The sequence below is a fragment of the Papio anubis genome, chromosome 3 (genome assembly GCF_008728515.1).
Source record: "Papio anubis isolate 15944 chromosome 3, Panubis1.0, whole genome shotgun sequence".
Classification (NCBI taxonomy): Eukaryota; Metazoa; Chordata; class Mammalia; order Primates; family Cercopithecidae; genus Papio; species Papio anubis.
The window spans coordinates 173,298,547-173,322,093 of NC_044978.1; the positions used below are offsets into that span (position 1 = coordinate 173,298,547).

A 23,547-nucleotide genomic window follows, 5' to 3' on the forward strand; every position below is an offset into this window, starting at 1 on the left:
GTTTTGTAAATATACAATCATGTCATCTGCAAACAGGGACAATTTGACTTCCTCTTTTCCTAATTGAATACACTTTATTTCTTTCTCTTGTCTGATTGCTCTGGCCAGAACTTCCAACACTATTTTGAATGGAAGTGGTGAGAGAGGGCATCCTTGTCTTGTGCTAGTTTTCAAAGGGAATGCTTCCAGTTTTTGCCCATTCAGTATGATATTGGCTGTGGGTTTGTCATAAATAGCTCTTATTATTTCAAGATACGTTCCATCACTACCTAGTTTAGTGAGAGTTTTTTGTTTTGTTTTGTTTTGTTTGGTTTTGTTTTTTTTCACCAGGCGGTGAAACAATTTTATTTCACAGTTGTCTTTAAAACCACAAAGACACCTATTTTCTTCATATAAAAACATTAGTATAGATACCCATACTTTCTAGAAAATGATTATACAGACCCTCTCAAAGAAAAATGTATTCCATTATATAGGTTTCAGTGAGGTTGCTTGGAAAAGACTCACATCTGGACTGATTCCTAAAACATAGCATTCCAGCACTCTGAACTTTTGGTTCAAAGTATAGATTATTGTCATCAGTATGTGGTGCCTGTATTCTTACATATTTGATAATACATATATAGACTGGCTTATCACTTAATGTTCCATTGGTCCATCAGTCTTTTCTGCAGGTTCATCAGCAGGTTGAGCAGGCTGTGCCTTTCTCTGTGGCCTTTCTTCAAGACCTTCGAGGAGTGGAGACACATCATCATCATCATAGATTGTAAACTCCAAGTCTTTACCAATAATTCCAATGGAAACATTCTTTGTAGTTAGGTCCTGTTCTGCAGGAAGTGTCGCTCTTAAGGCACACAGACCATGTTTAACTAGTTCATTTAAATTGCACTCCATAAATTCAGACATATATCTCTCCAAGTAAGTACGAGCTGACTGGGAACGGGCTCCAATGGACATGGCTCTGCAGTCAAAATAGTTAGCAGATGGACAGGTTTGGAAAATGTGAGGGCCCATATCATCATAACCGGCAATAAGCAGCCCAACACCATATGGTCTCCGGCCATATCGTTGTGTTTGTATCTGCGTCTTGCTTCCAATTAGAGATACAAGACGAGACATAGGCAGTGGTCTATCGAATACAAATCTGGAATCCAAACACTCCTGACGCAGAAGATTACATAACAGTCGAACATCAGCAGTAAGCCCCGCAATTGAGGTTTACAGCTTTTTTTTTTTTTTTTTTTTTTTTTTAGCATGAAGGGCTGTTGAATTTTGTTGAAGGCGTTTTCTGCATCTGTTGAGATAATCATGTGGTTTTTGTCTTTGGATCTGTTTATGTGAAGGTAGATTCAGAATTTTAATTTGTTGCTTCTGAATTAAAGCTGTAAACTTCAATGAAATAAAAACAGAACATGGTACTAAAATATCTATGCGTATAGTGATATATGTGTTCAGTTTCCCTTCAAATAATCTGAGAGTGGTGGTATGGATGAAATGGATTGGTCATGACTTGACAGTTGTTGAGGCTAAGTGATGAATACTTCAAGAGTCATTATACTATTTACTTTTTTATAAATTTGAAATTTTCCATTAAAGTATTTCAGAGTAGTGGATTGTCAATAACTGTAGCTTTGGAAAGCTATATTTTTTAAAAGTGTGGTTAAAAAAACCACAAAATTTACCATCTTAACCATTTTAAGTGTACAATTCAGTAGTGTTAATGTGGTCATATTGTTGTGAAACAAATCTTCAGAACTTTTTCATTTGCAAATCTGGAGTTATATAGCCATTAAACAACAACTTCCCTTTTTCCTCTCCCTACATCCCCTGGTAACCACCATTCTACTTTCTGTCTCTGAATCTGACTACTTTAGTTACCTCATAAGAGTGGAATCATATGATGTTTGCATTTGGTGACTTCCTTATTTCACTTAATGTATTGCGCTCAAGGTTCATCCATGTTGTAGCATGTGACAAGATTTCCTTTTTAAGGCTGGATAATATTCCATTGTATATATATACTGCATTTTGTTTATCCAGTCATTCATCAATGAACATTTGGATTACTTCCACCTCTTAGCTATTATGACTAGTGCTGTTGTAAACTTGGGTGTGCAAATATCTCTTCAAGACCCTGCATTCAGTTCTTTGGGATATATACCCAGAAGTTGGATTACTGGATCATACAATAGTTCTATGTTTAACTTTCTCAGACACCCCATACAGTTTTCTGTAGCAGTTGCACCACTTTGCAGTCCTACCAACAAACACTAGTGTTCCAATTTCTCCACATCTTTTTCATCCTTGTTTTTTTTAAATTTAGCCACTTTAATGGTGCAGTGATATTTCTTTGTGGTTTTGATTTGCATTTCTCTGATGATGCATTAGCTTTGAAGAAATATCTATTCAAGCCTTTTGCTTATTTGTAAATTGTGTTTCTTCTTGTTGTTGAGTTGCAGGTGTTCTCTATATATTCTACATATTAACCTTTTGTCAGATATATGGTTTGCAAATATCTTCTCCCATTTTGTAGGTTGTCTCTTCACTCTGTTGATTATGTGCTTTGATGCAGGAAGTTTTTAAGTTTGATGTGGCCCTGTTAGTCTGTTTTTTCTTTTGTTTCTCTGCATTTGGTGTCATGTCCAAGAAATCACCACCAAGTTCAATGACCTGAAGCTTTTTCCCTGTGTTTTCTTCCAGGAGTTTTACAGTTTTTTTTTTTTTTTTTTATGTTAAGGTCTTTAATTCATTTTGAGTTAATTTTTGTGTGTGGTGTAAGATAAAATGTCCAACTTCATTCTTTTACATGTGAAAATCCAGTTTTCTCAACATAATTTGTTGAAGAGATTGTCCTTTTCCCCACTGAGTTATCTTGGCCTCCTTTTAGAAGATCATTTGGCCGTGTATGCGTGGTTTATTTCTGGGCTTTCTATTCTATTTGGAAGACTACATTTTTAACCAATAAGATGTTGCTCTTAATTAGCATTTCTTTTATGGTGTATCCAACTCTCCAAGTAAATCTTGCTGTCTGAAAGCAGAGATGTTAGACTAACACCACATTTGTTAAAAGATCTTACAAAATACTGAATGATAGTGATGGGTGAAAATTGACACTGGGAGTTCTTGGGTTATCAAGTCTATAATTTGACATGGGGAAAGTCAGGGAGGAAAAACGAGCAGATCCCACAACAAGTTTTGCATTGAGTAGACAGTGTCTTTAGAAGCACATATGCTTTCTGGCATTCAGAAGTGGTGGTGCTATCTTTTCAGAATTGTATTTTCATTCCAGTCAAAAGTATCCACTCCATGCAAATACTTTTTTTTTTTTTTAATTGAAGAAGCAATCATGTTGAAAACATACATTTTTTTCTTTGATTCTTCACAGACAACTATTTTCTTCAGATTTTATTGTTGAAGAAGAATCTAGCAAATACCAAAAGATGACATGTTCGAGCCATCTGTACTTTTACCTAAATGTGTAACAAACCTCCACACTGTATAATTACTTCTCATACTTCAGCATTGCTTTCCTTGTGTCTTCCAACAAAATGTGTTGACAATGAGGTATCCTTTTTTGTTTTTGTACTATTTTCTATGTATCACTTGAGCCATTAAATGGCAACAGAAATAACATTTCCCCAATGATACAAGTTTTGTTAATATTTTTCCCTCATAAGTAAAAATGTAAAATAGGCTTCACAATTTATAATTAAATTTAATGTAATTTTATGACTATTTGATTACATGTGAGATGACCAGAATAATAGAGACAATTATGATGCTTAGATTTTCATTGTCTTGCTAATCGTGATAACTTCTTGTATTTTCTTTTAACTTTTAAGTTCATGGATACATATGCAAGTTTGTTACATAGTTACACTTGTGTCATGAGAGTTTGTAGTACAGATTTTTTCATCACCCAGGTATTACAACTAGTATCTATTAGTTCTTTTTCCTGATCCTCTGTCCCCTCCCACCCTCCATCCTCTTGTAGGCCACAGTGTCTATTGTTCCCCTCTATGTGTCCATGTGTTCTCATCATTTTTCTCCTACTTATCAGTGAGAACATGTCATATTTGGTTTTCTGTTCTTGCATTAGTTTGCTAAGGATAATGGTCTCCAGCTCCATCCATGTTCCCACAAAGGACATGATCTCCTTCTTTTTTATGGCTGTATAGTATTCTATGGTGGATATCTACTGCATTTTCTTTATACAGTCTATCAATGACAGGCATTTAGGTTGACTCCATGTCTTTGCTATTTTGAATAGTGCTGCAAGGAACATATACTTACAAGTGTCTTTAAGATAGAATGATTTATATTCCTTTGGGCATATACCCAGTAATGGGGTTGCTGTGTTGAATGGTAGTTCTGTTTTAAGTATTTGAGGAATCACCACACTGTTTTCAACAATGGTTGAACTAACTTATACTTCCGCCAACAGTATGTAAGCATTCCCTTTTGTCTGCAATCTTGCCAGCACCTGTTATTTTTTGGATTTTTCCATTCTGACTAGTGTGTGATGTTATCTCATCGTGGTTTTGATTTGCATTTCTCTAATGATCAGTGATGTTGAGCTTTTTTTCATGTTAGTTGGGTGCATGTATGTCTCCTTTTGAGAAGTGTCTGTTCAGGTCCTTTACCCACTTTTTAATTGGGTTAGTTTTTTTTCTTGTAAATTTATTTAAATACCTTACAGATGTTTGATATTAGATGTTTGTCAGATGCATCATTTGCAAACTTTTCTCCCATTTTGTAGGTTGTCTGTTTACTCTGTTGATAGTTTCTTTTGCTGTGGTGAAGTTCTTTAGTTTAATTAGATCCCATTTGTAAATTTTTGCTTTTGTTGCAGTTGCTTTTGGCATCCTGAAATATCTGCCTATTCCTATGTCCAGAATGGTTTTGCCTAGGTTGTCTTGCAGGGTTTTTTGAGTTCCTTGTGTATTCTTGATATTAATATTTTGTCATAGTTTGTAAATATTTTCTCCCATTCTGCAGGTTATTTCTTTACTCTGTTGATTGTTTCTTTTGCTGTGTAGAAGGTTTTTGTTTGATATAATTCTATTTGTCTACTTTTTGGTTTTGTTGTCTGTGCTTTTGAGGCCTCATCCATAAAAATCTTTGCCCAGACCAATGTCTGTAAGCATTTCTCCTGTTTTCTTCTAGGAGTTTCACAGTTTCTGGTCTTAAATTTAAGCCTTTACTCCATTTTGAGTTGATTTTTGCTTATGGTGAAAGATAAGAGTCTGTTTTTATTCTTTCGCATGTGGATGTCATCATGAGGTTAGCTGGTTATTATGCAGACTTTTTTGTGTGGTTGCTTTATAGTATCACTGGTCTGTGTACTTAAGTGTGTTTTTGTAGTGGTCGGTAGTGGTCTTTCCTTTCCATATTCACTGCTTCCTTAAGAGCTTTTATAAGCCAGGTCTGCTAAGAATTCCCTGAGCATTTGCTTGTCTGAAAAGGGTCTTATTTCTTTTTTGCTTAGTTTGGCCAGATATGAAATTCTGGATTGGAATTTCTTTTCTTTAAGAACATTGAATATTAACCCCCAATCTCTTCTGGCCTTTAGGGTTTCTGGTAAGAGGTCTGTTAGTCTTATGGGCTTCCCTTTGTATGTGACCTGACCTTCCTCTCTAGCTGCCTTTAACATTTTTCCTTTTATTTCAACCTTGGAGGATCTGATGATTATGTGTCTTGGGGATGATCTTCTTGTGAAGTATCTTACTGGGGTTCTCTGCATTTCCTGAATTTGAATGTTGGCCTCTCTTGCTAGGTTGGGGAGATTCTCGTAGATGATATCTTGAAATACGTGTTCCAGGTTACTTCCAGTCTCCCCATCTGTTTCAGGGACACCAATGAGTAATGGATTTGTTCTCTTTACTTAATCTCATATTTCTCAGAGATTTTGTTCATTCTTTTTCCTTTATTCTTGTCTGACTTACTTCAGGAAGCCAGTCTCCAAGCTCTGGGATTCTTTCCTAAGCTTGATCTATTCTGCTATTAATAGTTGCAGTTGCATTATGAAATTGTTGTAGTGTGTTTTCAGCTCTGTCAGGTCGGCTGCATTCTTTTCTGTACTGGCTATTTTGTCTTTCAGCTCCTGTATCATTTAGATCTTCCTTGGATTGGGTTTCAACATACTCCTGCATCTCAATAACCTTTGTTTCTATCCATATTCTGAATTCTATTTCTGTAATTTCAGCCATCTCAGTCCAGTTCAGAACCCTTGCAGGAGAAGTAGTGCCGTCATTTTGAGGAAAGAAGGTACTCTGGCTTTTTGAGTTGTTAGAGTTCTTGTGCTTATTCTTTCTCATCTTTGTGGGCTTATGTTCCTTCAATCTTTGATGTTGCTGATCTTTGGATTTTTTTTTCTTTTATCCTATTTGTTGACCTTGAGAGTTTGATTGTGGTATAAGGTGGGTTCAGTCAACTGGCTTCATTTCTGGAAGATTTTAGGGGGCCAAACCTCAGCTCCCAACTTCTGGACTTCATGCTCTAAATCTGGGGGACTTGTATCCAGCCCCAACATTGTTCTCTGACTCGTCGAGGGTAGGAACCCACTGTGCTGGTGGGACCTACGTATTCCTGGACCACTGGTCATTACACTTCAGTGGGTGGTACTAGCCAAAGTGTTTCGTAAGGCAGCAGCAGTGGGATTTGTCCTTGTTTGCATGTATTAGCAGCAGCAGCAGCAGCAGCAGCAGCACGGTGGGGTACGCACTCATCAACTGCAGCAGGGTGCTAGCAGGTGCCTGCGTCCCTGCAGGCATTCACAGCGGCAGCAGAGGCATTATTGCTTTGAGGGACACAGGGCCCCTGCTGCTGGCGACTGTGTCCATGGTGATGCTGGTGGTGGTGTTAGCATGGGGGTCTGGTGCTGGCAGGTGCAGGTCTGTGTCTGCCCTCTGTGCATGATCACTCAGGTGGGGGTGGCTGCTCAGGGTAGGGGAGGTTCATTGTTCTCCCTTCCTAGTTTTACTCTTGCAGCAGTGTTGGTGCAGGGATGGGGCTCTGGAGCTGGTGGGGCTGGCAGGGTTCAGTGGGGTGAGGGAGCAGACAGGCTGGTGCTTGACTGTGAGCACTACTTTCCAACCTGAAATCTCATGAGAACTTATTTACTATCATGAGAACAGCACAGGAAAAGCCATCCCCATGAGTCAGTTACCTCCCACCAGATCTCTCCCAAGACCTGTGAGGATTATGGGAGCTACATTTCCAGATGAGATTTGGATGGGGACACAGCCACCCAAGATGAGATTTGGGTGGGGACACAGCCAAACCATATCACTACCTACCACAATACCTGGCATATGATAGATGCTCAATAAATGTTTGTTGAATAAATCATTTTTTTAAAAAATTGACCAATGGTAGTGCTAGTCTTTCCATGGTTATATTTGTTAGAAAAAAAAACTTTCGTTTGATTAGTAAGTGATACATGGAGATTTGGAAGGAAGGAGAGAGAAAGAGAAAGAAAAAACAATAAACCATTAGAAAAAACAAATGTACACACACATTAAGTGACACAACTTTTATATTTATTTATTTATTTATTTATTTATTTATTTATTTATTGGATGGTGATTTAAATGGGTGGTGACTTCAATGGGAATTTTTCCTGGCGACAGGATTTGTTCTTACTCTTGTTGAATTAGAAAAATTTTTTAGCTTCAATATTATGATAAATTGGATATGTAAATGTCATTGCTTATAGCTTAGTATTTTAGTCTTCCACAAATTGATGCCTGTGGTATCTGGACATTCCTTGGCCTGTTCTTGTAAATAAGGAGATAGTGATGTTTAAGGAATAGCACTGTGGCCAGAAAAGCAAAAAACAAACAAACAAACAAACAAACCAAAAAACCAAAAAGACCAGGCGTGGTGTCTCACGCCTGTAATTCTAGTGCTTTGGGAAGCCGAGGTGTGCGGATCATTTGAGGTCAGGAATTCAAGACCAGCCTGGCCAACATAGTGAAACCCCATCTCTACTAAAAATACAAAAAATTAGCTGGGCGTGGTGGCAGGCGCCTGTAATCCCAGCTACTCGGGAGGCCAAGGCAGGAGAATTGCTTGAACCTGGGAGGCGGAGGTTGCAGTGAGCCGAGATCATGCCATTGCACTCCAGCCCGGATGACAGTGCAAGACTCCGTCTCAAAAAAAAAAAAAAAAATTCTGTATTTTCCAAGGTAAACAATATAAATGGGGCTCAGGAATACCCCATTAGATTAAAAAAAAAAAAATCTCCTAGAGAGAAAACCCTTGAGCCTACAAACTAAAGACTTTCAATATAATTTTAAATAAAGTCTTTTATGTAGTATGAGTGTGTTTTTTAGTTGATAATCAATTGGCACTATTATGTAGGCTTACTAGATTTGCAAATTTACAAGTTTTTACAAGTCAGTTGGGTCCCTTCCTCAGGAAATCAGTTTAAGGTTTTTTTTTCCTATATTGACTCAAAGAGCCTAGTTGTCCTTAAATCCTGTGAATATATTTGCCTTATAATTTGACGGCATTGAATAAACACCCTTATAGGGTCTGTAGTGTTGTAAAAAGAGAAACTGTTAAATAAAGGATCACATTTGGAAAAATAGACTGTGCTGGATAAAACCAGTATTGCATGTGAGTACTGTGGTTTGCTTTAAAGCACCTACAACTATTCAAGGAAATATATCCTTGCCCCTTACTCTCAAAATGGATACTCTAGATGGAAAACAACTGAACTACGTCTTTGTGAAATTAAACTATGGCTATAAATTAATATAAACACCCAATGTAATATTGATCTCTTAAGCAGAAAGTTATGTATTTGTGCTAACATTCAAACTTATAGAGATTACAGAGCTAACTATTAATTATTAAAGTAATTAAACTGTTTCAAGCCAAATATGCTTGGGTAAGTACAACTTGCCTTCAATTAATCACCATGTTTAAATGTACTATATTAAGTAGATCTTTTTTGCACATCATCAGTGTGCCTGAACTTATACAGATGATAATAATAATGATAGCTCACATTATTTTTAGCACTTATTTGCTGGTCATTGTGCATTATACATAGATTAATTATCAAATAACTCTATACAAAATAGGTATATTTATTATTCCCAGTTTATAGATGTGGAAACTCAGTCATAAAGAAGTTTAATAAATTGTCCAAGCTTGCACAGCTAGTGTCTAAACTGGAATATAATATTGGAAAGCAAGTCAAGCATGTTAAAAATGTATTGATAGACTCTAATATTGAATTGTTTTCTCTCTTTAACACCTTTCTAGTTGATTTGGAGCATATGAGAACAATAAAACCTGAAAAACACTTACGGTTTTGCCAGGAAAATGGTTTTAGTAGCCACTTTGTCTCAGCCAAGACAGGAGACTCTGTAAGTAAAATAATGAATACTGTATATTATAAGTGATGTTTTACTTTTATTTACAACATTCCTAGGAAGTATGCTTCCATTATTTAACCTTTGGAGCAAATTAATTCCTATTGAAAACATGAAATTCCTTAGATTAGTTATAACATGTTTATTCTGGTTATATTACTTTTATAATTTATTTAACATAATTTTATGGTTATTTTTAAAAAGGGAATTAAAATGAATATAAACCACCCATAATGTCAGTATCTAGAGGTAACCACTCATAACCTCGTATGATTCCATCTAGTCTCTTTTCCTGATGCTCATACTAGTACTGTTGCCTGTGGCTAGGAGATGGCATTCATTGAGTGCTTACTTTATTATAGACACTGTACTACTCTGATTATCTCCGTTTTATAGAGGAGTCTTAGAGAAATTATGTAATGGGGTCCAGATTACACAGCTAATAAGTGGAGGAGAGAGGATTTGTAAAGGCAAATAGTGACACTCTGGGACTCACAGTCTTAACCACAAGCCTGTATTTATTTTTAAAAATTACGATTATAATATAGAAATAATTTTATATTTTACTTTTTACTTCATATTTTTATTGTTTCCATGTCATTTAATAATAGATTGAATAATTCATTTAATAAATGTTCAGAAATTTATTCAGTCTTATTCTTATTGTGGAACATACAGGTTGTTAAGTTTTGAACATAATGTTCTAATGTAAAATTTTGTCCATAAGTTTTTGATGTTTTGGTTATTTTCTTCAGGTAGAAAGATTCCTTGAAAGGGGATTGAAACATTGCCAAATCACCAGCAGAAAGACTAAATTCATACTATCACCAGCATTGTATGATTGCCATAACTACATCCTTTTAACATTCAGGATTTATTTATGTATTTATTTTAAAATCTTTGTCAAATTGGTAGGCCCCCCCAAAAGAAAAAAGATACTTCACTATTTAAATTTGAATTTCTTTGATTATAATTGAGGTTGAAATTTTGAAAGTTTTATTATTCACTTTGTGCTTTTTACTTGTTATAATTTTCTATTGCATTAGAAATTTTCTATGACCATCTTTATGTTAGTGCTAATAGTCATGTGTCACAGTTTTTTCAAATAATCCTCACTGACCCCCATTTGACTATTTTTCCAGTTGACATTTTTCAACTAAAAGAAGTTTGAAATTTTTCTGTGGTTTAATATTTTTGATGTTTTTCTCTGTAATATCCTTTATAGTTTTATACCTAAAATAAATATTAAATAATATGACTGGGGTTTGATCTTTCTTTTGGTAACACTCATTAAAAAATTTGGACTCTTGGAATCCTTTCGCCTCAGACAATGTGAATATGGGCACATATGCACCCATCCATGCCTTTGAAAAAAATGTAATGTCAGTAATTGTAGATAAATTCATCCATGGATTCACTGGGCTTCTGCCCTCACTTAATCTTCCCAGGGGTCTTTTTGCTATTTCAGAATTATTTTAACTTGTAGTATTTTCACTTGTTTTTAACCACTTAGTATTTTTTTGCCACTTAGTGTTTTTTGTGTGCTTATATTGAACCACTATTAAAAAACTTCATTTTTTTTTAAGTGATACTTTGAAATGGTTTGTTCTTATGAAATTACTTTAAGACTTGTAATCATCTCTAGCTCCAGGTAACTTCCTCTCATTGTTTGAGGAGTTGAGCTCCTGGCTTACTATTCTTTCTCTGATATTACCTATGTCATAATTCTTAGTGATTTCAGTATCCTTGTTTCTTCCTGACTCCACCTTAGTCACTCTCGCATACCACAGATCACGTCATTATAAATTACTGTGGCTCTTCTATTACCTCAGTATCAGGCATCCTAATCACTAACCACCAACCATCTTCTGTTTCACATCCTTGAATGTCCTAACACAACCATTCTCAACCCTAGCAAGACCTGCAAGACATTGATCCTAACACCTTTGCAAAATCTTAACCTCCTTTCATGTCTTCATTTTTCTCTCTTCTGAACTTAAATCTCATGGCCAGTCCAAATCATTGCCATGCACATACTCTCAATTCCCTTTTTCCTCTTTCACTTTGTCAGACCTGCTTGGCTAAATCTTAATTCTGGTTTAAACCAAGCCTCTGCTTTTTCATGGGTATGCTCATGAACATGACCAGAGAAAAGCACAGAGGTATGCTGGAGGTTTCACTTGAAGTTCACAATCCCTAATCTCAAGTGGGCCCTTAATGCTGCTCAGTAATTATGCCCTATATCCCTAGTCTACCACCTCTTCCCTCAGCTAGGTGACTTTTTTTTTTTTTTTTTTTTTTTTGAGACAGAGTATCACTTTGTCGTCTGGGCTGGAGTGCAGTGGCGTGATCTCAGCTAACTGCAGCCTCCGCCTCCTGGGCTCAACCAATTCTCTGCCTCAGCCTCCCAAGTAGCTGGGATTACAGGTGCCCACCACCACGCCCGGCTAATTTTTTGTATTTTTAGTAGAGCTGGGGTTTCACCATCCTGGCCAGGCTGATCTTGAACTCCTGACCTCGTGATCCACCTGCCTCAGCCTCCCAAGGTGTTGGGATTACAGGCGTGAGCCATTGTGCCCAGTCAATGACTATTTCATAGCTTCTCTTCTCTCTTCAGAAGTGTTCAAACTATCCTCCTCTATTCTATCAGCTGATGACCTTGTTTCCTATTTTATAAGAAATTTGAAACAAACAGAAGACAACTTCTACATACTGATGCTACCAGGTCTAACCTCATCCTACTTACCCCATCTGTTCTCATATCTTCTGTCTTCTCTGTGGTTACTATGGGATCTATTCTAGCTAGGGCCAACTTCTCCATTGTGTGCTAGTCCCATTTATCTTTGCTGAATCAAGGATATTGCTTTAGCAGTTCTGTTTCATATGTTTTATTTTTTTTCCATCTACTGGATTATTCTTTCAGCATACAACATATTATGACTTCTTTTATCTTAAAAACAAGAAAGCTCTTGATGCCACATTTTTTCTCTAGCTGTTGCCTCATTTCCTTCCTTCACTTTCCAGTATATGTTTTGAAAGAGTTGTCTCTAGTTCTTCTTTTCCCAATTTCTCTTCTAGTTCCAGCAGACTTTTGCCCTCAGTATTTTACCCAAACTGCTATTATCCAGGTCATCAATGGCCTCCTTTTTGCTGAATCCAATGATCAGTACTCAGCCGTCATCTTACTTGACTAAGTAGCAACATAAATAATTGCTGATCACTCTCTCCTCTTTGAAATACTCTCTGCACTTAGCTTCCAGGATACAATGCCTCCTGTTTTTTTTTTCTACTTCACTAACTACTCTGTCAGTCCCCTTGACTAATTTTCTTACCTCTCCAACCAACTAAGGTTCAGTCCTTTGATATCTTTTTCTACATGTATTCCCATAATGGCTTTATTTAGTCTTCTGGCTTTGCTCAGACTTTTCCCCTGAACTCTAGACTCTTATATCCAACTGCCTGTGCAGCATCTCCACTTAGATGTCTAATAGGCTGCCCAATTTAACATATTTAGAACTGAGCTCTTGATATTCCCTCCTAAAATCTCTCACAGTCTTCCCCACTTTAATAAATAGCAGATCTACCAGTTGCTCAGGCCAAAAAAATTTTGGAGCCTTTCTTGACTCCTCTTTTTCTCTCATACCCCACATCTGTCACCAAATCCCATTGGCTATACTTTGAAAATATATCCAGAACCTGGTGACTATTTCTTACTGTGTCCACTCCTACCACTTTTGTTCAGCCTCCATAATCTTTTACATTAGTGTCTTTGCTGATTCTCTTTTTGTACACTTGGTCTCCTATAGTGAATGTTAATACAAACAACCAGACTAATGCTGTTAAAATAAAAGTCACATTGGGCCACCCTCCCATGCCTTCCATTCATTTGGAATAAACGTCAAAGTCCTTCCAGTAGCCTACCAGATTCTACATGCTTTGCAGTCCTCATCTCTTTGCTCATCTTCTTTTAGAACCACTCTTTCTCTCCACTCCACCACAGTACTTTTCCTATTGTTCCTTGAACATTGACCATCAATGAACTAAAATATATTATGCTTCTTAGGGTACAAACGGCATAAGGCTATCAGAAATATGTATCCATTTTTTGTTAGAAATAAAAATTAACAAAGTTTTGATAAATATTCTGTAAGCATGTGATGAGTAGGGATAAGAATATGGTAGGACATTTATGAAGAAAAGATAGTTATACTACACTAAATGTCAGGATTGGAACTCTAGTAATTATAGTAGACCTGACATAAGCTAGCTATGTGTGGAAAGGCTATTTATAGAAAAATATTTGTCTGTTTTTGTTTAATCGTAATGGCATATATTTTTCCTTTGAACTGATAAAATATAGTAAATAGTACCAAGTTGCTTTACTCAAGATACATGGAGAATTTGTTGGAATGATGTGAAAGTCACAGAGAGTATTAAAGTGTTAGAAGGTAAGACCTTTTAAGATAGGCCACAGGCGGCTAAAAGGACCAAGATAAAATTGGCAATGAAAAGTAGGGTGGTAAAGTATAGATTATTTTTATTTTCTTCAGTAAGTATGGGAGTTTTTATACTAGTAAGTAAGATTGTTTTGTTGTTTTTTAAAGTGGTAGCTGTAATCATCATGTTAAATCTTTAATGTGTGTGTTTAGAGAAAATTCATTGAATTGGATGGAGTTTTGAATTATGGCTTAATAATTTAAAAAGTATTATATTTAAAATGTTGCTACATTTGACAAAGGTATTTTTGGAATCACCTGCTATATCATATTTTTGCAATTATTGCTGTTTATCATTTTTAAAACAATTCTGTTTATTTAAAGATAACTTAAGCATGACTCTTTTATATAATTTAAACCCATTTTTGTTATGTAGGTCTTCCTGTGCTTTCAGAAAGTTGCTGCTGAAATCCTTGGGATCAAATTAAACAAAGCGGAAATAGAACAGTCACAGGTGATTACCTTGAACTTTATGTTTAAAAAATTAATGAATTTCTTACAAGGCATTAATTTTCACCCATAAATTCTTACCCATTTATGCCTTCTGTGTACGTGTCTCTAAAAGCTTTGGGAATAGATTGTATGTATGACTCAGTGTTTATTGCAGAAGATGGAGAATGTTAACTTTTTATGTTAACTTTTTACCAAATTATGATACCCTTGAAACCTCATTTTGTCTCTTTTGTTGGGAAAAAGATACTGGTATAAAAAAAATTTATTAGTGGTTAACTAATGAGTTTAGGTGCTGACCACATTGTTTGGTACTTCTTTATTTAAATCCTTATGGAGCGTCTATTCAATTTTAAAACATCCTTGACTGTAATGATATTAGTTTTTGATGTTGTTTTGTTGTCAGTTTAGTTGTGTTATTAATTAGTAAGGATTTCTAAGTTTTTTCACTATTCCTAGATAGTTCTGTTAGACTAAGAAAAAAACATGCATATCAGTAGCCAAGAACTTTAAAGTACCACTATAATTTTCCACTAATTCATATGTCTGATAGGATGAAAAATCAGAGCAAGCGCCTAAAAAGTTATGCTTCAGAAGTGGTTTGGTTAGAAGTAACAAACTAATTACATTTTTCCTCAATTTCTTCCACCCCATTCGCACCCTGTGCAACTAAAAAAGTCTGATTATCTTTTCCCATCCTTACATTTTTCTTTAATTCTTTTAGAGTTAGTTCTGTATCTTTTTCCCATGGTCCCTCTGTGTGTGTGTGTGTGTGTGTGTGTGTGTGTGTGTGTGTGTTTTAAAATGATTGAAGCAAATATTTGAAATTGTTATACTGATGTGGATGTTTCTAGGACTTGATTAAAATATTTGAAATGCTAAACATTTGCTAATTTTAATTCCCATCATTCAAAGACATTTGTTTTATTTAGCACTTGGTATGGCCAGATACAGTGCTAAGATACTTTGTGATGTTTAAATAGCTCGCAGACACATAAAAAGTGGTTACTTGGTTTGGATCTAGGAGAATATAAGAAAGAGAAGTCACCATGATTTGCTTGATCACACAGACCTTGGATCCCAGAGGTCAAGTAATTCCTTTGCTTTTTAGCTTCTCTGTCTAAATAATGTTTCTCTCTGCTTAATTAGACAGTCTGTGATTATCATAAGTGATTTATTCGTCATATGTTGTATACTCAGTATAGTGGTGGGTCTAAAAAAGAATTAAAAGACTTTAAAATGTCCCTGCTTTCAGTAAAGAAACTTAATAGGTTATGTGCCAGGGGGACTGTGTTATCTCAGTTAATCCTCATAACTCCCTGGATCAGGTAAAATTTTATCATTTTATGATCAGGAAGCTGAGACTGTGGAGAGATTCAGTAACTTGATCACTAACCCTTAGTTGGGCACTGGTGGAGCCAGAATTTGCACCCAGGTCTCTCTGACACCAGTGCCCTTGGTGTTTCCACTCTACTATACTGGGGGAAAGTGTACTGGGCAGCTTGGAGTGGGAAGGGAGAAAATGGCTGAAAGAGGAGCTGATATCAACAATATACCTGGGTAGAAAAGCTTAGGTTGTATTTTAGAAACAGAAGAGCAGTTTGGTTAAAATAAATGACCATTTGTGTCAGAGTTTGAGAACAGATTTTGGGGATTTATGAATGCCAAGTTGATTAATTTTATTTGACCTATAATCATTTTGAGGTAGGGCAATAAATGAAAGCAGTTTTTAGATAGAATTAATCTAATGGGATATTTTTGTATGTCATTGGATAGGAGGGAGATTGAAGTAAGGAGACTGAGTTACTGCTACCATGTGAAAATGGCCAAAGTCAAGGTGGAAGGGAAAGAGGGAACTGATAGGACTTGTGGAATTATTGGATAAGAGAGAATAGAAGTCCAAGACAATAACCCTGAGGTTTCTTGCTTGGAGGAATGAAGACAGGGGAAACCAATGATTGTGGTCTTTCTGAAAGAGGGAATGGTGGACTGGTGCTTCACAGGTGAGAGGGCCGCACTGAGGAAGAATTCCTTGTACTGCCTGAGCTGTGCAGCGGTGATCAGATACAAGGAGACCTCTGGAGAGATGAAACAACTGGAGGCAAAATTTGGGGAAAGCTTTATTAATATTAGCTCCCTCGTGTTGCAAGATCAACAGAGTTACTATTTTGACTTTGGATATGGGCTTAATATCCTGGCGTATTTTAAATAAAGAGATATTAGATGTGTTAATTACATAATTCTCTACCCTCCCTGCACATCCACCTTGCTTATTATGCTTTGAGATTTAATTCTATCTTCAGTTTGTTGGTGGCATTTACTCTTAATGCATTCATTTGAAAGGGAATTCAAGTTACTGCAGCACTCTTCTATATGTTTGTCAAAATTCTTTGTATATAGCAAGAAGCCTCATTAGTCTTTCTTGATCCTGATGAATTTGGTGTTTTTGCCAATTAAATTATTGATTTTACAATTCATATTTCTTAGTGGAAACATTTTTGCAAGTTCATCTAAAAGACTAGGAAGTGCAGATTATATATATACACACACACACATATATATACACACACACACATATATACACACATATATACACACACACATACATATATATACACACACACACACACACACACTGCATGTGGCTTTTGCGACATTTGAAAGATTACTGGGGGGATTCAAGGGAATCTTTGAAAGTACTTTATATTATTCTATAGAGAAGGAGTTAAATGGCAGACTCACCAGTCACATTGATGTTGATGCTCTACTATAATAATTTACTTTGCGACATAAGTGTTTACAATGAGGTTTTAGTCCTAGTTCCATTCACTGATTATTTAAAGAGATTCTGCTAGTTTATTTCTAACCTAGATTGCTCTTATTTGGGAGTTATATAAAATGAGTTATCAACACACTTTGTAAGCTTTACAAGGAAAAGGAAGAGAGAGAAAAGAAAGTGAATGCAATTTATTAACACAGTAAACATATTTTGAGGGTCTGTGTAATGCCAGGGACCACAGTAGAATCTGGGGATACAGAAATGAATAAGAGAAAGTCCCTATCCTCAAGGAGCTCCCGGAATAAGTGCGGCAGCCAAACATTTAAACAGTGAACACTATAGGTCCCTTTTCCACAATTCCCAATTTGGTTAATAGTTTCATTTGCATCATTTATGTAGTCTTCCCCTTTCTCCCCGACCAACCATTATCCTCTAAGATATTGTAAGAATTGATACTGTTGTTAACAAGTGTTATAGTTTCCCAGATTGTTCAGATTTTTTATTTGCAAAGTGCCTAGACTTTTGGGAGAAAAAATAAATTTACAATTGCTGTTGTTTAGGAAATCCAGCCATCAGCTCTTTAAGAATGCATTAGATAATTGATAAAGAAAAAGCATAGTCCTTTTAGTCCTGTCTTGTGTCCTTCAGACTGAATTGCGAGGAAGTTTTGCCATATCTACTTGGTGTTAAGAGTTCTTAATACATTTTTAAGCCTCAACATTTTTACTTGCCAATTAATAAACTATGAATATCTACTTGATTTGAATTAGGAATGTATTACTTTTTAAAATACCAAAAAAAATTTCTATCATGTCTGAGATATTCATTAAACTTGCTAAAAATATATATTCCTTATTGTCCCCTCAAACTATTTTCAGACTGTATCTGAAAGTATCTCACGTAGGGCTTGGCGTGTAATAGACATACTCAAGATTTTAATTATCTTATTTGGCATATTATTGTACAGTACCCTTTTAACCATTAAGAGTCCTTTCTGCTTTTTAGCTTTACCTGAATATTGATCTTCCTCAGATTCTTCTTACCCATGTGTTAATTTTTTATGATTATTTTCTCCAGTATGTTTATAAAAACTGTCCTGGGATTTCTTTCTTATCCTAAAGACCACTTGTTTTCTTGAGGAGCATATTTTCTCATTTTGTGCATACTACTCTAACCCTCAGATATTGAACGTTGCTTAATGGATTTTCATATCACATACTATTTTTTCTCTTTCCTATTCACCTTTTAAATTAATTTTTTAAGTAAAATTTCAAAACCAGATGGGACTTTAGAGATCATGTAGGTTTACTTTTTAACAGGTTGTATCCTATTCCATGCTTTAAATTGTATTCTGTAATCTTGTTGCACTTTGAATGTATACCAGTCAGAATGTTCTGTAATAGTTTAAAATCTGTTTTGTATGCTAGACTCTTATTATCTCAAGAAACAGAGATTGTGCATTATTTACCTAAATGTCTGCAATATCTGGGACAGTGGTTGGCTTTGAATGAATGATAGCGACAAATGTTTTAGCCTTCAGGGTGTGTTTACTCCATATCCTGGGCATGAAAAACTATGGCCTTTGCAGTGGTAAATATGTTCCTTATTATCTGGAGTAAGGTGCAATTGCACAGTTGACCAAATTTATCTTTAGTTTAATCTCTCCGAGAGTCCATCTATACTCCTTACACCTTGTGCCCCAACCCATAGGTTGCTTTCTTGCTTATGCCCTCCATTGCTACTGCTTCCATTTCCAGTATCCACTTGGCAAATGCTCTTTGAAAATATCAGGGTTAAGCTTGTGTTCACTCATATAACTCTTTTCCTCTTAGGGCCACTTCATTATTTTCATTTCATCAACTAATAGCAGAGAATAATTGAGTGTACTTTGTGGCTCTAAAAATAAAGGTTGGTATTTTGTAGGTAACATTTTCTCTAAAAACATCAATAAATGACTTTTAAATAAGCTGACTACAGTGAAACCACCTACCGTGAAGTTTATGACATGGAAATTATGTTTTTCTAATCATAGAAAGTGAAATTTGGAATCTGCAGAGCCTTGGTTATGGGTTACAGTTTGGAAACACTTTACAAAGCTTTATGTCAAAGAGTCAAAGCCCCTGAGAGTGATGCTGCCTTGTTAATTCTTCATTAATTTGATGAAAATTAATAATGAAATCCAAGTCATTTACGTTAGTGAGTTCTTGGACCAAATTGTCTAGAGCACAGGACAGTAATCTGGTTGTGTTTTTAGGATAAGACTTAAACCAACATTTTGTTGGATTAACGAGTTGCTTACTGATTATGAAAATCCCATCTCTTCATTGTAACCCATAGTTTGGCATGAAACAATTAGGTTTGGGGAGGTTAGCTAATGGTATACAATATTTCACTGATGTACCCCCTACTCATACCTCATTTGGCAGTTGGTAATGCTTGTGTTGATAGCATCAGGCGGAGTGCCTAGTAAATCATGAGTCTTGTCCAAAAGTTAATGCTGCTTGTTGCTAGAGAACTTAAGCAGAAGCCACCCAAGGCTAATATGTTCGTATGCCTCAGCATCCTATTCATTTACTCTCAATTGTTTATAGATTCTTTATTTATAAATGTAATCACAGATAGAAGCTCATATTAAGATGCCTTTCTGTCTATCTTAGTAAATTAATAGATGCTATTATGAAGGATGAGTGTCCTGAAATAAGATATTTGCAATCACATGGATAGCGAGGATAGTTTTAAATCTAAAATATTTGGGTAGCATGTTATATCTGTCATGCATATTGGTCACATGTGGTCTTTTTATCCTAAGGTAATAGCAATTACGAATATAACAAGGTAAAAACAAATCGTTTCTTATTTAGTAAAACTCTTAGATATTTGAAAGCAGCAGTTGTTGTACTTAAATATTGTACCTCGTGAATTTTTTTTACATGACCTACAACTGCATTTTGAATTTGTTTGTTTCTGTATGGAATTTGGAAGTATGGAGGTTAGGATTGGGAGGAATGGGAGAGTGAGCATCACAAGGAAGTCTAGGACAAGTAATAAATAGTATTAAATATAAAAATTGTAAATGGCATATGGCTTCCTCTGATGTCTTCATTCCTCTCCCCACATTCAAAGAAATTAATTACTCCTTCCTCTGTGTTCCCACAGCATATTATAAGTCCACTAGTTAAGTGTTTAACTTGTATGGCAATTAGTTGTATATGTGTTTCTCTTTCCATTGGGTCCTCAGCAACTTGTGAATAGATTCTGTGTAAGTCACCCATACATTCACAGTATAGAGTGACTGGCACGTAGTATATCTTCAGTAAATCTTGTTCATGGAAATTGAATTAATCCTTTTATTGCACTTTAACATAGAAGAACCTCATAATTCTTCATAGTCTTCTGAAATTCTGGGCATTATATATGTTATATATAATTGTGTTATCAAAAATGGAACTCACAATTTGGGAAGTTTAGTGGTCATATCTATTTCAGTAATTAAATAGAATTACAAAGAATAATGTTTCTTGGGCCTTTGTTCCTTTTCTTTTCTTTTGTATGTGTACATTCTGCTGTGTGTGTGTGTGTGTGTGTGTGTGAGAGAGAGAGAGACATGTTTACATTTATATGTTAATTTTATGTTTCTGCTTTGGTGTTTCTTTCTATATTCAGTCATTGAACATACTTTCCATTTTGTCTTTTTTTTTTTTAATTCTTTATTCTTTGTCTCATTTATGTTGTATGGAATTGACAGCATATTGTCAGGGCAGAAATAGTGAAGTACCTGGAAGAAGATAATCAACATACCAGCTCTGCTCAGAGTAGAATCTGTTCAATACAGTAGTGCAGGTATTAAGGGATAAATTATTACAGTTTGGGGAGGTGGGAAGGGAAAAACAGTGAATGCTATCTTGTTCTTTATTCCTTATGAATAGGGAAGTTCAGATGATTATTGTACATTATTGGAAATTAATATCGCGTCTAAGTCTTGATTTAGAACTAAAAAATTGGTCCTCTGCCAGGAGACATGAATTAAGAAATTGGGAACAAATTAAAATAACATTGCAGTTACTTTTAAACATATTTGTCTTTATGGTTGTGTTTATTACATGTGCAGTGAAGTGGAGAATTGAGGCAGTTATTTCATTATTCATTCCTTACCATTTTTCCTGAAATAGCTTGGTAATTGAAAGAGTATTTTTAAAATTTGCCTTGAATTGCCCTTCTTTGTCTGCTTGTGTGTGCAGACTTTGTAGAGTTGAAAACAGTAAAGGATTTGTTTTAAAGTATTACTTAGAGATGAATATTAAGCATATTGTTAAATGTATCATTTTAGATATTCCTTGAAGTGTGTGTTAGAGGGAAGGAAGGAAGAGTTAAAAGTATCTTTTGGTTTAAATTATTTTACAAACGAATATGAAGTAATTTTCTAAATTTTTCATTATACTGTATTTTGTTACAGTTGTATTCATAACCAATAGTGAGCCATTTGGAAATAAGTTAGGGATTTTGGAGGAAAGTTTTAGAAATCGGAAAAGATTTAAAAATGGGTTGCTCAGAATATTTCTGCTTTATATGTGAATCCTCTTTAACATTTAAGTGTCTTCTTACAAACTCAAACTGCTGTAAACATTCAATGAAAAGGTATCGCTAAATATAATGGCTTATGGAAATATTAATCAATAATGTTATTTTTTACTTTGAAATGATGAGTTCTTTTCTATGATTTAAAATACATGTGAATGATTCATTTAAATTATTTTGCTCTAAATTATTATCAGGGTTTAATTTTTCCTTATTGATTTGTCAGTTTTTCGTTAGACTTATGATAACCTCAAGTTAAATGTCATAAAACCAGGGACAACTCCATAGCTGAGTTGCCATTCTCTTCTTGAAAACAAAAAAACAAAAAACACTTTTCATTTGTTTGTCTGGCTTATTCTTTTAATATCAACTCCTGCTTCATTTGTGGTGTCCATCATCAGAAGCTCAGCAGAGTTCAGAAAATAAAAATATACTTTAAGGAGCTCTTTCTAAATGTTCTGATGTCCTGATAATAACTCTGTTTTCTTTTATGACAGAGGGTGGTGAAGGCAGATATTGTAAACTACAACCAGGAACCTATGTCAAGAACTGTTAACCCTCCTAGAAGCTCTATGTGTGCAGTTCAGTGAGCGCATTTTTCTTTTGTGTTGATAGTTCTGGCTGCCCTTCACCTCTGGGTGGGCCTGAGGACTTCTAGGAACTTGTTTTATCAGTGACCATCTCTGTAGTTCAGTTAACACTTTCCTCCCAACTTGCTTCATCATTGCTGTTGCCTCACAGTGGCAGGCCGCTCCTTGGATTTGAAAGAATTCAACTTTGGGACCACACACTTTGAATTCAAAATGGAAAACCCATTCCCTGGACTTAGACTGCTTCGTTGCAAAAGAATGATGTTGCTTCTTTGTATGTCCTTGCTTCTTTTTTCAGTGATGTAAATTTTTTTAACTTAATATGAAAACTATCCAAGTCTTGATCATCAGCCAGGATTTTGCCACAGCAATTTCATTCTCTTATCGGAACCTGTATGTGTCAAAGTATACTTCAGAGTGCAAACTTTAAGCAAGTAATATATTTTACCTACAGATACTTATCAAGACATTCTTTAGCTATCTATTGTGACTAAAAGTATATAAAGCTGTATCTAACTGAAAATGCTTGAAATAAGGCTGTAATAGAAATATTTTTTCATTTTTTAAAAAAGGGCCTAAATTGTTTATATTGTAGTTTGTAACTCACAAAGTAGTGAGTATTTGATATTGTATTTTTATTACTGTATCATTGTCATTATGTTTTGTGTAACACTCAGGTTTGAAGGCTTTCTGAATTTTGATAAATGTTCAGCTGATGCTCCACATGGAATTTCTCCTGCAAACTGCGTAAGAGTACTCCCGCAAATGAGTTACGACATTGTGGATCAGACTGTACCTGATGTTCAGATGTTTTTCTTTCATGAATAAATTTATTTAAATTACTTCTTTTGGCAATTTTCTTTCAAACGTCTTCCTTTTCGTTACAGAAAGGCAGTGTGTATTTGGATACAAAATTAGTGATTCTGGGAAGTTTAATGTATAGTCAGTCACTTAGAATTGTTAGGTTATTTTGTTGGACCAATTAAAATCCATACTCCATAGCTTGGCATTTCAGGGACTTCACATCAGCTGCCTCCTACCTTTCTACCTTTTCTCATGCCACTCCACTGTACCATCATCACTCCTCTGCAAACACAGCTATGGACTCATTCCTATTTGCTTTGTGATGCTCTGCTTTCCTGTTTTTGCTCCACAGGTCCCTCTGCTGGGAATTCCTCCTCCTTCTCCAAATGTCTGCCTCCTGCCAGCCAACCTTTAGGCACTGTGAGAGCAGGACTCTGTTTGTCTTGGTCATAGTTGTGTGGTTTTTG

General features: G+C 35.5%; 1 protein-coding gene and 1 pseudogene across 5 annotated transcripts in view; one reads left to right on the forward strand and one right to left on the reverse strand.

Moving 5' to 3' along the window:
• RAB28 (RAB28, member RAS oncogene family) overlaps nt 1-23,119 on the forward strand; it is a 118,080-nt gene extending 94,961 nt beyond the window's left edge. Inside the window, exons 5-8 of one of the 4 annotated variants that reach the window (XM_021938301.2) lie at nt 9,277-9,380; nt 14,259-14,336; nt 18,944-19,019; nt 22,184-23,118. In XM_021938301.2, coding sequence (XP_021793993.2) covers nt 9,277-9,380; nt 14,259-14,336; nt 18,944-18,988 — 227 coding nt within the window. In that variant the 3' untranslated portion in view covers nt 18,989-19,019; nt 22,184-23,118. Of the gene's footprint in view, nt 1-9,276; nt 9,381-14,258; nt 14,337-18,943; nt 19,020-20,856; nt 20,952-22,183 lie in introns of all 4 variants that reach the window. The other 3 variants (XM_021938300.2, XM_021938299.2, XM_021938302.2) reach the window with 3 other exon arrangements.
• On the reverse strand, nt 326-1,212 carry LOC103884226 (annotated as a pseudogene). The gene has a single exon (XR_646748.3). The product of XR_646748.3 is annotated as a proteasome subunit alpha type-1 pseudogene (transcript).
• Nucleotides 23,120-23,547: the final 428 nt, after the last annotated feature.